At 41.4% G+C, this 21,201-nt stretch overlaps 1 protein-coding gene across 1 annotated transcript in view; it reads left to right on the top strand.

Annotated features, from left to right (window-relative positions):
• taf1b (TATA-box binding protein associated factor, RNA polymerase I, B) overlaps positions 1-20,806 on the top strand; it is a 52,966-nt gene extending 32,160 nt beyond the window's left edge. Inside the window, exons 11-15 of the mRNA XM_002938888.5 lie at positions 395-438; positions 3,164-3,254; positions 7,401-7,471; positions 8,613-8,838; positions 20,035-20,806. Coding sequence (XP_002938934.1) covers positions 395-438; positions 3,164-3,254; positions 7,401-7,471; positions 8,613-8,838; positions 20,035-20,254 — 652 coding nt within the window. The 3' untranslated portion in view covers positions 20,255-20,806. The remainder of the gene's footprint in view (positions 1-394; positions 439-3,163; positions 3,255-7,400; positions 7,472-8,612; positions 8,839-20,034) is intronic.
• The last annotated feature ends 395 nt before the right edge of the window (positions 20,807-21,201 follow it).

Here is a 21,201-nt window from a genome sequence, read left to right on the forward strand (position 1 = left end):
CAACCTATAGCCCTATGGAGCCTATGGGCAATGGCATACAGGCTGCCTTGCCTCCTGCAATTTATAGCAGCTTAGGTGGTGGCACCAAAATTGCCCAATAGCATTCCCCATTACTCGCTATGGCAGTTTGCTTATGGGCGAACAAAGGGAGGCAATATCAATTGCTGCCCCCCCCGCCTACAGAAGTCACGGTCACCAAAGCAACCAACATACCCTCTTGTGTGCCATCTCACTAATATGTTGCCTCCCATTGCCACAGGAAGAAGAAAACCGCTTGTAAGTTCAATGTTCATTGACTCAAATGCTGCATTTGTCTGTCAGTCATTGGAACATCTTCACTGCCACTACCGTACTCCTTGTGTTTAACTGATTTATGACTTTGTTTGTTTTACAGGCAGTTGTCGAAGTTTGCTGAAAGAATGAATCAAAGCAACAAAGGTGTGAAATAGAGTTAATGTATTGCACACTGCTGTCATTTATTTGCTTTCCCTGACATGGTGGGTAATTTGTAGTGCCTTTATGATCTAATAGGATACTCCATAGGTAAAGCTGCAGGGGAGGGGCAATGGCTTCTGTGAAGGGTCAGTAAACCTAAATAGCCATTGATTTGGTATGAAGAAATATTTTGTAATATTTACCAATATATAACTGTTTTTGTGGATGTAAATGTATAAGTTTCCAGCCCTTGGAAATATGTTTTTGAAATGGAAAGCTCCACAGTCTAGGAACCATCAGTATAGCATATTAACCCTTTTACTGCCAGCCATTTTGGTCAAAGCGGAACTTGTATTGCCAGACAGTTTTTGAACATTTTGCACTGTTTCACTTTAGGGCCTTTCCTCAGGGGGACTTTTAGTTTACCCAGGAAAACAATATATCGTTTTTTTCAGAACAACCTAAGCTTTCAAAATATGGTAGAATTGTTGTGTAATTCCAATTCTGTAACAAGATATAGGCTTCTAAATGTCTAAAAATGCAAAAAAAAATCAAATTTTCCATAATATAAACACACATACTAGAAACAAAAATTATTTTATGCACGAATATACAACTGATTTGGAAAGTCCCATGTCTCCTGAACATGCCAATACCAAATATATATAGTTTTATGGAGATTTCTCACTTGTATAGGTCACAAACTCCCAGCAGTACATTACCAAATTTCCAAAGCACTGCTCCAGAAAACTGCATACTTTAGATTTTAAGGCCAAAAATTCCACTAACAGAAGGTTTATCCCAGAAAATTGTACATTTTTGGAAAGAACAGATTCTGGGGAATACAGAATAGGCACAACTGTCTGTCTACTCCAAACTATCAAGTCGCAATGCTTTCCTAAAGTTATTGGTTTTTATCAAAATTTGTGATTTTTTTTTAAAAATCGCTTCAAAGCTTCCAGTCTATAGTATCTTATCTCCTACAGGTCATAAAGTAACCAAATAAAACGCCCTAAATATGAACGCCAGGGGTCCACTGAACAGTTTGATGCCCAATATGTATAGGTTTACTTAAGTATGTGGCATGTAGGGGCCCCAATGTGAACATACCCCCATATGTACTGTCATTTCTGTCATTTCAGCTCCTGCAAAATCAACACATTTACATCATTATATGTGGGATGAAGCTAGTAAAAAGTATGCTCACCCCAGAAAGTCATATATTTTTGGAAAGTACACAATCCCCCGAATCTAAAATGGGTACCCATGTCTTTTTACTCCAAAGTACCAAGCCGCACAGCTTTTCTAAAGTTAGCAATTTTGATGACATTTCCAAAAATCCCCTCAAAGCTTCCACTTCGCAGCATCTTATCTCCCACATAGCATTAGGTACCAAGATAAAACACCCTAAATATGAATACCAGGGGTCCACTGAACAGTTTGATGCCCAATATGTATAGGTTTACCTAAGTATGTGGCATGTAGGGGCCCCAATGTGAACATACCCACATATGATTAATCATTTCTGTTATTTCAGCTCCAGCAAAATCAACACATTTACATCCTTTATGTGGGATAATGCTACAAAAAAAGTACACTCACCCCAGAAAGCCATATATTTTTGGAAAGTACACATCCCCCCGAATCTATAATGGGTAAACATTTCTTTTTGCTCCAAAGTACCAAGCTGTAAAGCTTTCCTAAGTTTGCAGCTTTATATGACATTTAGAAAATGGCATAAAAATGTTGCAATTTGCCGCATTTATCTCTCACAATTTCTTGATAAAGATCAGATAAAGGCAAATCACCCCAAATAGGAACACCAGAGGTCTACTGAACAGTTTGATGCCCAATATGCATAGATATACCAAAATCTGCAGTATGTACTGACCCCAAAACGAAAATAGCGCATAAGGATTTCTCGCCTGCCAACTCAGCTTTTGCACACAGAGCCCCCTGACAGCGTATTATGTGCAGTAACCCCCCCCTAACTATACACAGACCCCCAGAAAACCATATATTTGTGGAAAGTACACATTCTGATGAATTCAAAATAGGTAAAGTTATTTTTGTACACCAAAGTTACACCTGGCAAAGCTACGCTAAAAACAGATTAGGAACACTTATACAGGGATAAAATGCAATAAAACCACAAAAATTGTGCAAATCAGTGAAACAACAAAATAAGTCACATGACAGTGTAATTAGTGGTCAGAATATCTGATCCAATAGTCACGCTGTCAAAATAAACAGTTTTTAGGTAAAAGAAACTAAAAACAAAGTGGTAAAATGAAAAAAAAAAAAAAGAAAAAAAAAAAAGCTCTAAATTACAGGAAGGCCATCTCCCATAGGATCTATTTTAAGGAAATAATCCAGATTTTTATTTTTCTCTGTAATAATAAATCAGTACCTTGTACCTGATGGGCACTAAGCTGCATGAATTTATATTGGTGGCACAGCAATCCTATTGGGTTTATATAACGTTAGTTTAATGTTTAAGGTACAGTTCAAGTTACAGAAAGATCCCTTTTTCAGAAAGCCCCAGGTCCCAAACATTCCGGATAACAGATTCTATAATACACTTTACAAGATATTAACAAGGGAAATGGAAAATGTTTAGGGTTTATTGGCACTTTTGAAGTAGTGGGTCTGTGATATATTCCTAGCGAGTAACTGCTGCTGCAATCAATACACTGCTTGTTTACATCATCCCTTTTCACCACCACAGAGAAAACAGTTTTCGATCTACAAAGCTGGTACCAAACTGTGAGGCAGTGCTATGAGAAAGCCCAGCAGAAGCTGGAGGAAGAATATGGCAGGTATTGTGCTTGCTGTATTTGACTAATAATAAAGGTATTGGATACATTATCCAGAAACCTGTTATCCAGAAGGCTCCGAATTACAGGAAGGCCATCTTTAATCTTCCATAGAAAAAGCCCAGGTCCGAGCATTCTGTATAACAGTTACTATATCTGTACAGTACAGGTCACACATACAGGGAATGGGGCATTGTGCAATATTTGTTAAGATTCAGTGTCCCATATGAACCTACTATACATTTCCTTTACTTACTGCCATGTCTGTAGACCAGCCAAAGTTATTTGCTGATTGGTGGTCATTGGTTAGTGGACTAAGTTAGATGTTATCTTCATCTTAAACAGTCTGATTTGCCCTCCCTGGAGCCTACCAACAGATTCTGAGAAGATGAGAACATGAAATTGGATTTTTACATGCAGGACAAGGAGGGGCAATGCTCATCTCCCGGGTCCTCTGTGCTGTGTAGGCTCCAGTATAAAAAGTATGAGCTGTAGTATTATGAGAAATACCCCGTCAAGGAAAGTAATTCCATCTCTTAAGATACTTTACAAAGCCCCAGAAGAAGAAGGAAGTGTAAAAAGATACTTTTCTTGGCTGTTTAATTCATCAAATATCAACACAATCCCTATCTGTGGCTTTATTGTGACTGTATAGAGGCATTATTTAAGGCTAATGGAAATCATGTTTCTATGTGTGTCTATTGTGGGTATCTCCAGTAGCTGTTACATTATGGAGCTGTTGTACCCAGCATTGGCTGCTTGACGCTGTTGTGAGGTGATGGAGGCTTAAATAGTTGTTGGAAAGCTTTTTTTTCATTTTATACAGCACCTGAGGAAGGACCAATAAGTCTAAAACTTGTTGTGATTTACTATGCACTGTTTGCTTCAACACAAGGCTCTCCAGTAGATTTTTGTTGCATTGAGGCTGTTGCATGGATCTCATTATTGAAACTATTGTAAGGGAAGTGTATTCTCTTATGGCTTTTTTTCTGCCAAATAGAGTATTTTCCCCTTGACAAAAACTTTTTCAGTCCTTGTGGTGACGTTCCAAGGACTTGTTTTGTGCCTCTACCACTAAGGGTTTGAGACTGCAGCCCCCTTATCACTGATCACATTAGAGGGAGATGAGTTTCACAATATCAGGAGGTTATAGATGATATGTCATAACACAGCATAATAAAACTGTTTATTTCCCTTTTTATTGATTTTCCTGTTTGTAATCAAGTCCATGGTTTATCAAAATTGCATCAGACAGGGCAAGAATCAAACTATAGCCAATCAGAACATTAAGGCTTGGCGAAATTGTATTCCCAACTGGAGTACAATGTATATCCGAAACCTACAACAACTGCATAATGAGCCTGAATATAAAATAAAATTCATAATCCAATTTATTATTAATGAATATGATGTAATCCTGTTTGCTATCAGCATTAGGATCTACGCTAACTTTACCTGCATACATTCATGAACTCTTATGTGTGGAGGGAAACAGTACAACTGCACGCCAGAGTGCTCTTTCCTTGGCCAAATATTTAGGATGTGTAGAGCAGGAGTCCCCAAGCTTGTTTAACCCATAAGCGACATTTAAATATAAAAAAAGTTGGGGAGCAACACAAGCATTAAAACATTTCTTAATGGGGTCCTATAAGGGCTGTGATAGATGTTTGGAAGGCTAAAGGAGGCTCTGTTTGGCAATACACATGGTCTTTATTCCATGTTAAATTCAAAAATAAGCACCTGCTTTGAGGCCACTGGGATCAACATCCAAAGGGTTGGGGAGCAACATGTTGCTCCTGAAAACTCATCTGTGGGTCCCCATTATTTGTATAAAGTAGGGCTGTCTAACCTAACCTTGGTACAGCTAAAGGACTGTGGATTGGGCAACTCTAATACAAACATTATTGTCGCTATCTTGCTCCACCATTTTTCTCTTCCTACCTTTGTCCTGCTGGGCCCAGGTCAGTCATCCCTATATGTACCCCTAAAGAGAGCTCTGTCATCTGGCAACACAAAGCAGCATAAAACATAGCCCCTGGGGTCCTTTTGGACTCTTTATGTAAAATAAAGCTATGTTTGAAGTACTGCAATACAAAAAAAATATAATAGACTTCTTTATGACACATAACAGGTGGCGAGGAGAGTGCTGTGTTTGCTAAAATCCCCCCTTTTGAAATAGAACATTTCTCTGTGTTTCACATAACTGCTATTCCTTTTGTGCCATATTAAAAGTCACAGATCAGATTGCAATAATTACTATAAAGAATACTTTGTAATAGAAATACCATACTTCTGAATCTGGGAATGTGTGATGCTGTCAGTAATGTACTGAATACAGAGAAAGGCAGAACACATTTCACCAAGGCACCTTGCCCCCAGGATTGAAGATAAAACTTTACTTTTATTACTGAGCTTAAAAATACTGTAACACTTCAAATTCTTGGTCCCCATATTAATTATCAGTTAAGTTTTATATTCAATCCTGGGGGAAAGGTGCCCTGGTGAAATGTGTTCTGTCTTTCTCTGAAGTCGGTATATTTATTAACCCATTAGGTGCACTCCTAGAGTTTTCAGGTACCCAGTAACCTTTAGCTTAATTAGCTGTCAGTAATATGGCTATCTCCTGGAAATCTACAGTATTCTGGCATGTTTTGTTTTAACCCTCAGATGGATTATACAGTTATGTGATCCGTTATCCAGAAAGTTTCGAATTAGGGAAAGGCCATCTCCCATAGACCCCATTATAAGCAAATAAGTCTAATTTTTTAAAAAGATTTCCTTTTTCTCTGTAATAATAAAACAGTACCTTGTACTTGATCCCAACTAAGATATAATTACCCCTTATTGGGGGCAGAACAGCCCTATTGGGTTTATTTCATGGATAAATGATTCCCTTTTCTCTGTAATAATAAAACAGTACCTGTACTTGATCCCAACTAAGATATAATTACTCCTTATTGGGGGCAGAACAGCCCTATTGGGTTTATTTCATGGTTAAATTATTCCTTTTTCTCTGTAATAATAAAACAGTACCTGTACTTGATCCCAACTAAGATATAATTACCCCTTATTGGGGGCAGAACAGTCCTATTGGGTTTATTTAATGGTTAAATGATTCCCTTTTCTCTGTAATAATAAAACAGTACCTGTACTTGATCCCAACTCAGATATAATTACCCCTTATTGGGGGCAGAACAGCCCTATTGGGTTTATTTAATGGTTAAATGATTCCCTTTTCTCTGTAATAATAAAACAGTACCTGTACTTGATCCCAACTCAGATATAATTACCCCTTATTGGGGGCAGAACAGTCCTATTGGGTTTATTTAATGGTTAAATGATTCCCTTTTCTCTGTAATAATAAAACAGTACCTGTACTTGATCCCAACTAAGATATAATTACCCCTTATTGGGGGCAGAACAGCCCTATTGGGTTTATTTCATGGTTAAATGATTCCCTTTTCTCTGTAATAATAAAACAGTACCTGTACTTGATCCCAACTAAGATATCATTCATCCTTATTGAAGGGGAAACAGTCCTATTGGGTTTAATTAATGCTTAAATTGTATGTTGATCCAAATTACGGAATAACCCCTTATCCGGGAAACCCCAGGTCCCAAGCATTTTGGATTATAGGTCCCATACCTATGCGCTCCTATCATGGGGGTTTTGTCCCCCAAAATGAACCAAATTCAATATATTCAAAATTATAGTAGAGGAAGAGTAAAAAGGAAAACAATTTCCCTTTCTGCTCTGCAGAACTAAAAGCTGCTTCTGGGCTCCTGCTACAAGGCTACTGCAAATAGCAGTCATGAATGGCACAGACAATACTGTGGCTATGAGATGCCACTATTAGTACTTGGTAGGAGCACGTTGCCAAGAGGAATCGTGCCCATTGCAACTACGCAGATTAGGTGCTCTTGCTGTGGCCAACACGGGCATTATAAAGAGAGTGTCTGGTTATTAAAATAGTAATTATTTTATTGATACGCTTTGTCAAACAACCTAACCTGGCAGTATACTGTATATGGGCCGCAGAGGCAGTACATAGGAGTACAGTATTTGTTACATTGTCCCGGTAGGAGACCTAACAAAATAAAATGTTTTTTTTTATGCATGCTGATTTGTTTTCTGCTTTTTAACATCAGGTTCATGTGGAAAAGTGATTGTCCATTGTATTACTCCCAAACTACTAAATCTTTGCTTCAGAAGAGGAAACGTGAGTATACCTGTTTTATTTTTGTATACTGTATTATATATATATGTGTGTGTGCATGTGTTCTGTTTACCTAGTGCACAGCCAGTGACCTTTCTCATGGTAGCTCTTTAGCAAGCTCTTTCACTCGATTTAGCCACAAGTATGTTTTTATTTTATATACAGGCATCCAGGGGCTTTCCACCTACAGCTGCCGCCGTAGGATCAGGCTTTTGGGTGCCTATATTGCACTGTGTGGAACTTTGAGGTGGCTTCTTACTGGTTGGTGGGGTCACCGACCCTGGTAGCCATGAAACTGATGCTCTATGAATACACTTGTATTGTTGCTTTTTATTCCTTCTCTTTTTATAGAGGTATTTTCATATCCAGCTTCTATTCTGATTTCCATGCCTCTGCCCGTTTGCTGTGGTAAATGGGACCCTAGAACCATATGGCTTTTAAAATTCCAAGCTGGAGAGCCACAGAATATAAAGTTGAAATACAAATAAATACATAAATACAAATAAGACCAATTTCAAATAGGATACCATTGTCCAAATCATAGTAAATTAATTTCAGGTAAAGCATCCATTTAATTATGCACAACATTAATCATTATAGTTTTCTTTATTGTCATGGCGGTTGGTTTTTTCTTCACGCACAGTTGTGGCCCATTCTTTTTTACCTTCAGCCTTCTTAAGCTAAAAGCATAAAGATTTATAACAACTAAGTAGTTATTGTAGTTTAGCCCTATTTCAATTGCCCCCATTGATACACAGCAGTTTATTTATATACACAATTGTAGTGTTTCTGAAGCAAACAGATCAGTTTTACCAGTGCAGGGCAACGGTACATTATATTTTAATTACTTCAAAACACGTTTATGGTTTTGATGTTGCTGTTCCTTTAACATTATCTTAATAAAAGATAAAAGAAAGAGGTACTTATTATTTATTATGTGTTGTTTTGATGACTAATATGAATTTAATCACCGGTGTTAGAGTCCCATTGTTTTACAGTGTGATTTTCACATCTAAAGACGATAATGAATTGCCGCCGTTACATAAAGATAACAGAATTTAGCTGCGGACAGGTGACAGTTACCTGTAATTACCAGCTCAGTGCGCACTTGTATGAATGATGCCTTTTGTTTCTCTCCGCACAGAGATGTCAGAGAACCTGCAGAGGCAGTTTAGCAAGCTGGCGGGAGCTGCACCTAACACCGGCAAGCAAGGCCCATCAAGTTTCTTGTTTAAATGGGAAGAGCAAAACACAGACACGATTTCTTTTCATGGACACAGCCTGCAGGCCGTTCTGCACCAAGGCAAGAAACCACCTACACCAATAAACACACATTATTGGTTGAACTCACTGAGGAAATGTAAAACCAGGTAAGATTTTCTTAGTCTTTAAGGAATCATTTGCACCTTAACCAGCTCTTCCATGTCAGTATGATAGGCAGAGCAGCTCAACATAGAATAGCAATGAAACCGATGAAAAAAGTCAAATTTGTGGTCTACTATTTGAAAACAATACATTTTGTGGTGGTGAATTCCTTTAGTTTATAAACAGTGTGACCTTTAGATTGAATCCATTGTTCAATAACGGCTTCAGGTCAGTGGCTTCTGTATATACTGTCGTGGCATTTGGTCTTCAACTGGAAATGTTCAGCTTAGTTTTGTAGATTTTTGCCAGATTCTGGGGCTGGGTTTGGAAGGTGTGAAGGTGTTACGTTTGGAAGTAAATTATAGCAGGTTGGATCTGTAGCTCATACACAGTCGGGGGCGGCTATAGATCTTTAGATTTGGTTTGTAGGTAAATAACAGGTGGAGATCTTAAGATAGAGCTTGTAGGTTGCTTGTTGGGAATCATCAGGGTATTTTTCTAGTTCAGTAGCAGCTGAAAATCCCCAGGTTGTGTTTTTTCAGCCAGTGGAAATAGCAGCTACTTAGTTTGGATTGGTAGGTCAGTAGCAGGTAGAGGTCCTTGTGTTGGGTTTGTTCTTATCGAAGATTGTCAGGATGAGCTTTGGAGGTTAGTAACTGGAGAGCAGTACCCTGGGTTCGTAGGGCAAAATCAGCTTACGGTCTTCATGTTTAATATCTGGTTTTGTTGATCAGTAATAGCTGCTGATTAGTAAATTGCATGTAGGCTTCAGCAACAGCTGGAATGTAGGATTTGGAGGTCCGTGACAACTGTAGAGCCTCCGGTTTGGGGCTGTAGCTAATTAACAGGTAAACAATGGGATTCTCTGTGTTCTGGTCGGGTTGTATATCCGAGAGTATCATTTGAAGTTCCAAAAAATATGGTGCACTTGGTGAAAAATACACAGTAACCCAAGGCTGGGATGGTTATAACTGTAAGCGAATGGCTAGTCAGCAGGTTCTAAAGTTCTACTAAATATTCTAAGAACTTTGCCTTGAACTAAGAGAGGGCTCTGTTTCATGTAATGACAGTTATGAAATACTTTTTAGTGAGCGCAATAGTTCAGAGCATGTACTAATTCAAGATATTAAAGATAAAAAAAAATCTCATTTTGCCCCCGTTCAGATAAAAACTGTTAAAATAATAATTAGGAGAAACCGACTTAAAAGCAAACTGGTTATTTGCAAAATATTACAGGAGTTGTTTACACCACAAACCATACAAATAATTGGAAACATCCCCCTGAACAAGAGAATCAACAGGTGTGGCAATCCAAGGCCGGTCGGCCTGCAGCCCTTCATACGGCTTCCCATGATTGTGGCATTGGGTGCCCAACAGCAGCTGGAGGGACACAATATAGCCAGGCCTGCCCTAATCCACCCTCTATGTACTAGGAGAACCCAGTGCCTTGGCTTTTTGGGTCAGGGTCTGCTTAATGTCAAGGTGCGGCTGAGAGCATTGAAAGAGGGAAACCAGCAATGAATGGGGGTTTGAAAAGAAAAGTTGCTGGTACTCTGCATGTAAGGATGGGCGAGACAGTGCTTTTAACCCATTTTCTGCACTGATCTGATCAGGGGTTAATGCAGTGATCAATAACCATTTTCTGCAGTGACCTTACTAATATGTGGGGTTACTGCAGTGGTTTGACTTTGACTTGTATTCTGCTGTGATCTAACTGGCATGCCTGGGATTACCATACAGATCATTACAGGTGTGGGACCTGATATCCAGAATGCTCGGGACCTGGGGTTTTCCAGATAAGGGGTCTTCCCATAATTTGGATCTCCATACCTTAAGTCTACTGAAAAATCATTTAAACATTAAATAAACCCAATAGGATTGTTTTGCTTTCAATAAGGATTAATTGTATATCTTAGTTGGGATCAAGTAAAAGTTACTAAAAAGGACATTTTTATATTTTAAAAATTAGAATTATTTGCTTATAATGGAGTCTATAAGAGATGGCCTTTCCGTAATTTTGAACTTTCTGGATAATGGATCCCATACCTGTATACATTTTCTGCTGTGATTTTTTTGCATGTCTTGGTCTTTATGGCTAAAGGCGTGTGGGGAAATAAGCATGATACTGTATGTGGTGCAATTAGGGGCTAAGTTTTAGGGCCGTGACAGAAGGGGAGGTTAGTTGCCCGTGACAAATCTCCCTTGTTGTGGGCGACTAATCTCCCCGAAATGCCATCCCAGCGGCTAGAATGTAAATCGCCGGTGGGACGATTTACATTCTAGCCGGTGGGATGGCATTGCGGGGAAATTAGTTGCCTGTGACAAGGGAGATTTGTTGCGCGGCAATTAATCTCCCCGTCTGCCGCGTCCCTTACAGATGCCCTGGGCATCCCTGTTGGGGGTATATTGTCTGTGCACCTCGGGCTGTATCTGTTATGCTAAGTGAATAATGGGGAAGAGCTCCTTGTTTAATTCTATTTTGCCCACACTGTGCCATAGTAACTGAGTAACTGAGACTTGAGTGCAAAACAGTTTTTTCAGACAGGTAGTGAGAAAGCAGCGTTGCTACTATGCATTCCTTACCTCCCCCACCCTATTGTTCCTTTAAGAATATGACATAGATTTTATATTCCAGGAAGTTGGCCTCTAAGGGGGGGAGACACTGGATATGTCTAGTGATATCAAGAACTCCCAAGCGCCTGTATTTTTTTTCAGGGGCGTTTGTATAGAAGCAATACTCCTCTTAATGGTTTACATTACATTATAAGCCAGTCTCTAAGAAATCGGCTGAATTAAGGTATTAAATCGTGCCAAACAATGGCCGCCTCTCCACACTCACAAAAGGCTCAAGTCAATGAAACGCTGCAGATTTATTTCCTTCCCTATAGGCTAGACCCACCGCTACTCCCAACTCACGCGGGTTCCAACGCTGCCAGTGTAGCCAATGTAAACACGGGCAATGTAAGAGGGCCACTATCCCAGATTTGCTTCCCTCGGCGTGTCAGTTATGATTAAAATTTATACACAGAGCTTCCTTTTTCCCCACTAACAAAAGATGTTGTGTTTAAGTCTTTGTTTGGGTTTCCTGTCCCTCTGCACCCCTTCCACGCCCAGTCCGTTAGGGATTCCAGGTAAGCCCTTTGCAAGGTGCAGTGGGATCAGCGAGGATTCGGGCAAATGGCACGGTTTCTTAAATCCAAATAGATTTTATGTGGAATCAGAAATTAGTAAAAGTAAACTGAAGAAAAGTAAAATATACAAAGATACCAGATATTTACTTACTAAATCTGTCTATGTGTCTGTCTGTCTATCATCTATCTATCATCTATCTATCTATCCATCTATCATCTATCTATCTATCTATCTATCTATCCATCTATCATCTATCTATCATCTATCTATCATCTATCTATCTATCATCTATCTATCTATCTATTTATCTATCTATCCATCTATCATCTATCTATCATCTATCTATTATCTATCTATCATCTATCTATTATCTATCATCTATCTATTATCTATCTATCATCTATCTATCTATCCATCTATCATCTATCTATCATCTATCTATCTATCTATCTATCTATCATCTATCTATCATCTATCTATCATCTATCTATCATATATCTATCTATCTATCATCTATCTATCTATCTATTTATCTATCTATCCATCTATCATATATCTATCATCTATCTATTATCTATCTATCATCTATCTATTATCTATCATCTATCTATTATCTATCTATCATCTATCTATCTATCCATCTATCATCTATCTATCATCTATCTATCTATCTATCTATCATCTATCTATCTATCTATCTATCATCTATCTATCATCTATCTATCATCTATCTATCTATCTATCTATCTATCTATCTATCTATCTATCATCTATCTATCTATCTATCTATCTATCTATCTATCTATCATCTATCTATCATCTATCTATCTATCTATTATCTATCCATCTATCTATCTATCTATCTATCCATCTTAAATAGTGCAGCACTCAACAAGGCTTGAAAAAAAGGAAAATATATTTGATAGCCCAACAAAATAAAATATAAATTATTTATATATTATTGTTATTTTTATCCTATACTTTGTTAACAACCAAGCAATGGATTATTTTGTGGTGTATGCACTATTCAGGACATGAATAAATATATATAATTATGTATATCACGTGCAGTCATCTTTGGCTGCAGTTTTCTATAATAAAAGGGCCCAGTTATACGTTTGTTTGGCTACAGAGATGTTGCTATGGGGGTGATTGATGTGCATATACAGAAGTATTCGTGGATTATACAAACTGTTCAATTGTGCTTCTGTTTAAAGGGGAAATCCACCCAAATACAACTCAAAAACAGCTTTTTGAAAAGTAAATATAATTTCAAGCAAGTTTGCAATATACATCAATTAAGACTCAAATAAAATGTAACAGTCACCTGCCCTCAGCCTGCCTTCAGCCGGCATCCTCCCAATCCCACAATTCCCTGCATATGGTGATGTCAATAAGGAAAGGAACATGACAGTGCAATGCATTGTGGGTTATGTAGTTCCTGCATGCTGTCTGTAAGCTGTGGAGAAGTTGTTACAATTTGTAACATCAGTGTTTTAGTCCCTCCTCCCCTGCCAGGATTTCAGATGATGCAGAAAGAGAAGAACTGTTTTGCAGCTGGATTTTAGCATATAAAAATGGTATTTATTCATACATTTTGAAGGAACAGATTGCATTAATAGGAATATTAGGGGTTTCTCTGTTGTGCGGGGCCCTTTCTCAAATTTTGGTTTGGCACATTTTTTGTGTCAAATCGCCATTCAAGGCCCAACATTTGTCTGCCCCCCCCCCCCCCGTAGCTTATAACAAGGTTGCATGAATATTTAATCATCATAGCATCAGCCATAGTTTAAATATTCAGTCTAAGTGAACTTTAATGTAGAGTTCTGGCAGAACCAATTTTTGAGACCCAGACCCGCAACCCAGACCTGCTACCTGCAGTTTTACTGGCTTTGACCTGCAACCCGACCCACAACTGTGTTATCCTCCGCAGCCTAATCAGCGAGCCACTAACCAACATTCACCAACCCCTCCTGGCTCCCCCCACCCGTGTGCGCTGCTTTCTAACCACTCAGATAGGAGAGTGGCTGGGGAGGGGGAACTTCGTTGCTGAATGTAAATCGCCGGTGGGATGGCATACGTGCCGCTGCAATTTCTGTTGCCTTGAGAGGAAACTTTGGGCGACTGTGGGACATCGTAGCGACGCGTATACCATCCCACCGGCGATATACATTCTTGGCATTGCGGGAGATTAGTCACTGGCGGCAACGAAGATTTGTTGTGGGGCGACTAATCTCCCTGTCTGCCACCTTGGTCCAGCCCCCCCCCCCCCCCCGGGACCCTAGCTCTGCTTCCTCTATAGTTACAGCAGTAATTTTCTATATTTTTATAGCAGGGGTTGGAGGCCGTAGTCTCCAGTGTCGCCAGGCATCTAGAGCACCACTTCTTGCCCTTCTGGGGGAAACTGGCAACAAGTTCGGTTCTTCCAAGTGATCATTTTACAAGATAAAGACGAGCGAGGCGCAGGGTACTTTTACACTTGCTAATGTGCGGCACAAATCCCCTGAAAGGCTTTGAGCGTTTCAGCGCCGCCATGCTCAAAACTTATTGTGCCAAGAATTGTCCATATTGGTGAAATAACCATGGTGTGCTATCTTATTTCTTTAATGTATCTGCTCTGCCTTTTAAACCTGTTGCCCAATGGAATTGACATTATTTCCCAAACACCAGCTTCAAACGTATCATTTTGTATTTCACCATCATATCGTGCAACTAAATTGCCTGTTGTACAATACATTGTGTGTTTGTATGTACAGACATACTCAATAAATAGCAATAGGGGATAATTCCGTATGTCGCCACTGCTTGTCATGGTGTGACACCGGCCGCTGTTTGTTCAGGGCAGGGTACATGAGAGTGGAGCCTGCTCACAGAATAGGTCTATTTTCCCTTTAACTGCACACACTAAGTGCGCTTTGTTCTCTAGTACAGTTATAAGCTTCTGTTTTTTTCTCCTTGGACCGTATTCATTTGTATACCATTACATATTTACCGTGACACTGGTGGTTGGACAAATGTAAACACAGTGTTGTGTTACAGGCGCTTTGTTCCGCAGGTGCATTCTTCTGCATGAACACATACCTTCCAGTGCTCGGGAGAGGAGGGCTCGCACCAAGCCCCATTCTTCCTGCGTCCCCCTCCTGTCGCCGGCAGCCGTGCCCCCTGCTATTTAGGAGACACTTAGATAGGTGTGCAACTACCAGTATAAAGGGATACAGAAGCCGATTTGCAAATAGGGGGCTTATTAAGAGGGGCTGAATGCTTCTCTAGCTAATGAACTGCATTTACTTACTGTACGGCAAATCTCCAACACTCAGGAGAGGCAGAGGATTCACTACAGAGCTCTTAGCCAGAGATGGAATGGGGTACCCAAAGGGTAACCAATCAAGGGCCCACCATCCAGCCAGCGCCGCATTGGAATCCCACCCCCCCCAGCTTATAGTGGTTGAAAGCAGTTTCCAGTTGTGTGACCTTAAGGGGATAGTTCAGCTTAAAATTAACTTTTAGTATGATGTAGAACTTTATATCCTGAGACAATTTGCAGTTGGTCTCCATTCTTTATTTTCAGTGTTTTTGTAATTATTTAGATTTTTGTCGAGCAGCTCTCCAGCTGAAACTCTCCAGGTTTGAACAAGAAACTGGAATATGAATATGAATAAAAAGATAGTTACAGTCTTAAAGGGGCGTTTAAATCTGGATAAATATAAGGTCTATTTGTTGTGCTGTATAGCATTAGGGGGGCAGAAACCCATGGCTCAGATGTTGTCCCCTGTAGCGCCATATCTATTGTGATATCTGTTATTTTGCTTATAGGGGCTTATCTATTAAAGGGGAACTCTGGCTTCCGAACCAAAATATGTTACAGAGCCCCACACAACACAGAAACCCCTAATATACCTATCACTGTAATCTGTTCCTTCAAAAAGTATGAATAAATATAATTTTATATGCTGGAATCCAACTGCAGAACAGTTCTTCTCTTTCTGCATCATTTGAAATCCTGGCAGGGGAGGAGGGACTAAAACATTAATGTTACTAATTGTAACAACTTCTCCACAGCTCACAGACAGCATGCAGGAACTACATAACCCACAATGCATTGCACTGTGATGTTCCTTTCCTTATTGAGCAGGGAATTGTGGGATTGGGAGGCTGCAGGCTGAGGGCAGGTGACTACTGTAGAGTAGTCAGCCAGATCAGCAGGGGAACAGGGGGCGGGGCTTGGGGAACGGTTCCAGACCATATTATTACATTAAAATCCTGAAAAGGCTGCATGTTTTTAATTGGTATATTGCAATGTTGCTTGAAATTATGTTTCGTTTTCAAAAAGCTTTAGTTGTGTTTGGGTGCAGTTCCCCTTTAACACGTTGCCCAGTCTCCACCTCTATCAGATGCTCTCAGATCAAAGAAACCACCTTATAACAGCAAGAAGAGACTGTAAGTGGCAGCTTCCATTAGTGTCCCATCACCATCTGCATGCTGCTGAACTATAACTCTCTCCTAATGTATCCGCCCCTTTATACTAGCCCTTGCCCCAGCGAATAGGTCCTGCTGTTCATATGGGTGATGTACATGTCGGCTAGCGCTCTCTTTTCCAGTTGTCAGGGTGCCAGAAGCCAAGCAGTTGCCCATTATAGGTTGGCATGAAGCCCAAGCTGCTCATTACTTCAGTTTTAAGCAATTATCATCTTGTGTTTAATAGTGAGTACATATGCCGTTAGGTTATACATATTATTTACACTGTAATCTCCGGCACAGTTCCTCATTAAAGAAGAAAGAAGGGAGGAATGTGCGTTGAACACAGGAATACAAATAGCCCAATGGCATAAGAGCCATGTTTATGTGGATACAAATAGTGGCAACTGCCTGGGCCCTACATGAAGTGATGCCACACAGTGAATACGTTACAAATAAAATACCCCCATGTCATGTTGGAGCTGTATGGGAGTTACTGACCTCGTGCCTGGGTTGCCATAACAGGGGCCAAGTCCTGTTGGATGAGGAGCACGTGAATATGCCAATGTAGTCCTCGTTGGATAGCACAATCAAACCTTCCCTATTGATATCTGGCAGGTTCATCTGTGAGCCCCATACACAGGCCAATAAACTGTTGGAAGGACTGAGTTGGTCAGTACACTGGGCAAATTTGCCCCCATGGGCAGTGACCCATGGCAACCAACTAAATTTTTCCCTTCATTGTTCTACATGCAATTGGTTACAAAAAAACTAAACACTGATTTGTTGCTATGGGTTACTGCCCATGGGCAAATTTGTCCAGTGTTGATAAATGAGCCCCGCGATTGTTGCTTACAGCCTCAAGGAATGTTTGGTTGAGCAACTAACAAGTGTATAAATAAGTTCCATTGTACAGTTACAGTGTGGATTCTGCATAAAAACATGCTTCCAAAATGTATGCTGAAGGCCGCTCGTTCTATGTGCGTTTGGTTGGGACGGTGACAGAATGTATATATATATATAGATAGATAATGGGTGAGTGCAGAGGGGCTCTTGTTGTTGTCTGTATGTATTTTGTGGTCACAACCTCATTGCAGGTAAAACTTAGTCCCTTTGCTAAACGTATATTGAAGCAGTGGAATAATTAATCGCAAAAGTCAGTGTAGGACTGGCCAGACTGGGGGTGAGTGAGTGTAGGACAGGCCAGACCGGGGGTGAGTGAGTGTAGGACTGGCCAGACCGGGGGTGAGTGAGTGTAGGACAGGCCAGACCGGGGGTGAGTGAGTGTAGGACTGGCCAGACCTGGGGTGAGTGAGTGTAGGACAGGCCAGACCGGGGGTGAGTGAGTGTAGGACTGGCCAGACCGGGGGTGAGTGAGTGTAGGACTGGCCAGACCTGGGGTGAGTGAGTGTAGGACATGCCAGACCGGGGGTGGGTGAGTGTAGGACAGGCCAGACCGGGGGTGAGTGAGTGTAGGACAGGCCAGACCGGGGGTGAGTGAGTGTAGGACAGGCCAGACCGGGGGTGAGTGAGTGTGGGACAGGCCAGACCGGGGGTGAGTGAGTGTAGGACAGGCCAGACCGGGGGTGAGTGAGTGTGGGACAGGCCAGACCGGGGGTGAGTGAGTGTGGGACAGGCCAGACCGTGGGTGAGTGAGTGTAGGACAGGCCAGACCGGGGGTGAGTGAGTGTAGGACTGGCCAGACCGGGGGTGAGTGAGTGTAGGACAGGCCAGACCGGGGGTGAGTGAGTGTAGGACAGGCCAGACCGGGGGTGAGTGAGTGTAGGACAGGCCAGACCGGGGGTGAGTGAGTGTAGGAAAGGCCAGACCGGGGGTGAGTGAGTGTAGGACAGGCCAGACCGGGGGTGAGTGTAGGACAGGCCAGACCGGGGGTGAGTGAGTGTAGGACAGGCCAGACCGGGGGTGAGTGAGTGTAGGACAGGCCAGACCGGGGGTGAGTGAGTGTAGGACAGGCCAGACCGGGGGTGAGTGAGTGTAGGAAAGGCCAGACCGGGGGTGAGTGAGTGTAGGACAGGCCAGACCGGGGGTGAGTGAGTGTAGGACAGGCCAGACCGGGGGTGAGTGAGTGTAGGACAGGCCAGACCGGGGGTGAGTGAGTGTAGGACAGGCCAGACCGGGGGTGAGTGAGTGTAGGACAGGCCAGACCGGGGGTGAGTGAGTGTAGGACAGGCCAGACCGGGGGTGAGTGAGTGTAGGCCAGACCGGGGGTGACTGTGACATAGTTGGCCAGCTTGAATATATTGCAATATATGGACAAACAATCCCTGTGTTGCATTGCTTGGTAGCTTAATGCACAGAATGTCTTAATGTCCTGTATATATTGATAACGGCTGAGTGCAGAGGGGCTCTTTTTGTCTGGTTGGGAAGGTGACAGTCACATGGTCTGTACCCTGATTGTACCCAAGGCACCCTGAATTCTAGAGCAAGTGTAACGGGGCCACATCTGAGCTGCTCATCGCCACTGGCTGTTGGTGGAAACAGCAGGAATCTATAGCAAAACAACATTTCCCTGCAGAAATGCTATGAAATATGTAAGGAACTCTTTACAGTGGAAATTCCCTGCTCGGTTCTGTACCCATAATCCCTGCTTGGGTGGGAGGAGCTACTAAAGCAACTTACCTTTCTACAGCTCCTTCTCTCAGAGCCACAAACACTGCAGCTGAGGGACTGGGGGGCTGGGGAGGTGCGTTTATACTGCCCGCAGATAGAGACCCGGCTTACGGGGGGAGCAAGGAGCAAAACTATCTTCCATTAGTTCTGTATAATAGAAAATAATCTGAAAAGCATTTTATTATGTTCCCATCTGCATTTATTCTGTTCATTCAGCCACCATCACACATTAGCCTTTAGGGCTGCGTTTCCTGCAAATCTACTGGAAAGAAAACCCATTTTCCCGGTGCTTTTGCCTTGTGCGCTGTTGGTGTGAGGCCTATAAGGGCCCAGTTATACGTTTGTTTGGCTACAGAGATGTTGCTATGGGGGTGATTGATGTGCATATACAGAAGTATTCATGGATTATACGATCAGTTCAATTGTATGTCTGTTGATATGCAGCCTTTTCATGATTTCTAATGTAATAATATGCTTTGAAACAGTATCCTAAGCCCCACCCCCTGTTCCCCTGCTGATCTGGCTCCTCCAAATCCCACAATTCCCTGCACACGTGATGTCAATAAGGAAAGGAACATCATAGTGCAGTGCATTGTGGGTTATGTAGTTCCTGCATGCTGTCTGTAAGCTTTGGAGAAGTTGTTACAATTTGTAACATCAGTGTTTTAGTCCCTCCTCCCCTGCCAGGATTTCAAATGATGCAGAAAGAGAACAGTTTTGCAGCTGGATTTCAGCATATGAAAATGGTATTTATTCATACTTTTCGAATGACTAGACTACAGTGATAGGTAGATGGGGGTTTCTGTGTTGTGTGGGGCTCGGGTGCCAGGGTTCCCCTTTCATAGATGCATTTACGGACTTTCTGCAGAGCATGTAGCCCTCCTAATTTGTTCCTGCATGGGATATCTGTGGGTGATATTATATAATATATATAAGCACATAGGGTGCACTCATCTCATGGGGAACATTTCTCTTTCCCGTAGGATATGCCAGCACTCCGAGCTTTATGAAGAATCCAACTTCCCGAGGAGCTACCACTTCATGGTGTGCTTGTTTGCCTTCCTGCTGAGAGTGGAGCACTGTGTCATCCATCATGAAGTGGGTCTCATAGAAGAACTGTTTTTCCAGGAGAAGAAGAATAAACGGAAACAAAAGCCCAAAAAACAAGAAATGACAGACTTTAGGGAGGTCCCTCCAGACTGAGTCAGCAGCTAATTGGCCTGTGTATAGGGGCCACTAACAGGTCTGCCCAACTGATCTCTGGCTGAAAATTGGGCTTATCAATTAAGCAGGTCTCTTCCATTGGGCGTCCATAGACCTCCAGCGTATGATCCAATCACTGGCCAAAGCCCCTGGCCCTACGCGTGACTCGGCCAAATGAGCCACTCATGGCCATTGTATTTCTTATTTACAGTGCCAGTCGGACAAAAGAACTGGTATCATGAGCCTTTGCCCCCCTTGGTTCAGACATCCCTAAAGATTAGGCATGGCAGATACCAACACTGATATTGAAGCCTTCATTCATGTGTATGTGAAACGTGCAGAGAAGGGACCCTTTTTTTTTTTTTACAAGAAAAGCCTATCCTGTTAATAAGAAGGGATTATACTGTATTTATTTTTCTTTCAGCATACAGAGCAATCATGGAGCTTATTGTGTAATAAAATGGATAAAGTTGTGGGATTCAAAAGGGGGTTTGAAAATAAGTCTGGCAATCCCTGAGCAGTTTAAGAAGAATATATAGTGAATAAAGTACCCCCTATTGTTAAACAGAAGGTTATTACAAGTCACCAAGAAGTTCCATGAGAATATAAAGGTACGAGACCAAGTGCTTTTGTAAAGGTCATGGAACTGATTTCATGATGAAGCACCGTTTATAAGGATATCATTTACAGGATATTGTAGTGTATTATATAGTTTTTACATCTATTCTGCAACTCGTTTTATAGTTTGGTATAATATTCTTTAGGCATCTGTCATACTTGTGGATTAAAGAGGAAGGATAAGGCAATGATTAATAGCAGCCAAGTAAATAGGATCTGAATATCCACATAATGCAGAATCTTAGTTGCCCCGGATTTGCCTCTGGAGGTGGAGAGTAGGCAAGTAACCGCTCTCTGATTGGTGGCATTAAGCTGTCAGTCTGTATGTT

Source organism: Xenopus tropicalis, chromosome 5, assembly GCF_000004195.4.
Source record: "Xenopus tropicalis strain Nigerian chromosome 5, UCB_Xtro_10.0, whole genome shotgun sequence".
NCBI lineage: Eukaryota > Metazoa > Chordata > Amphibia > Anura > Pipidae > Xenopus > Xenopus tropicalis.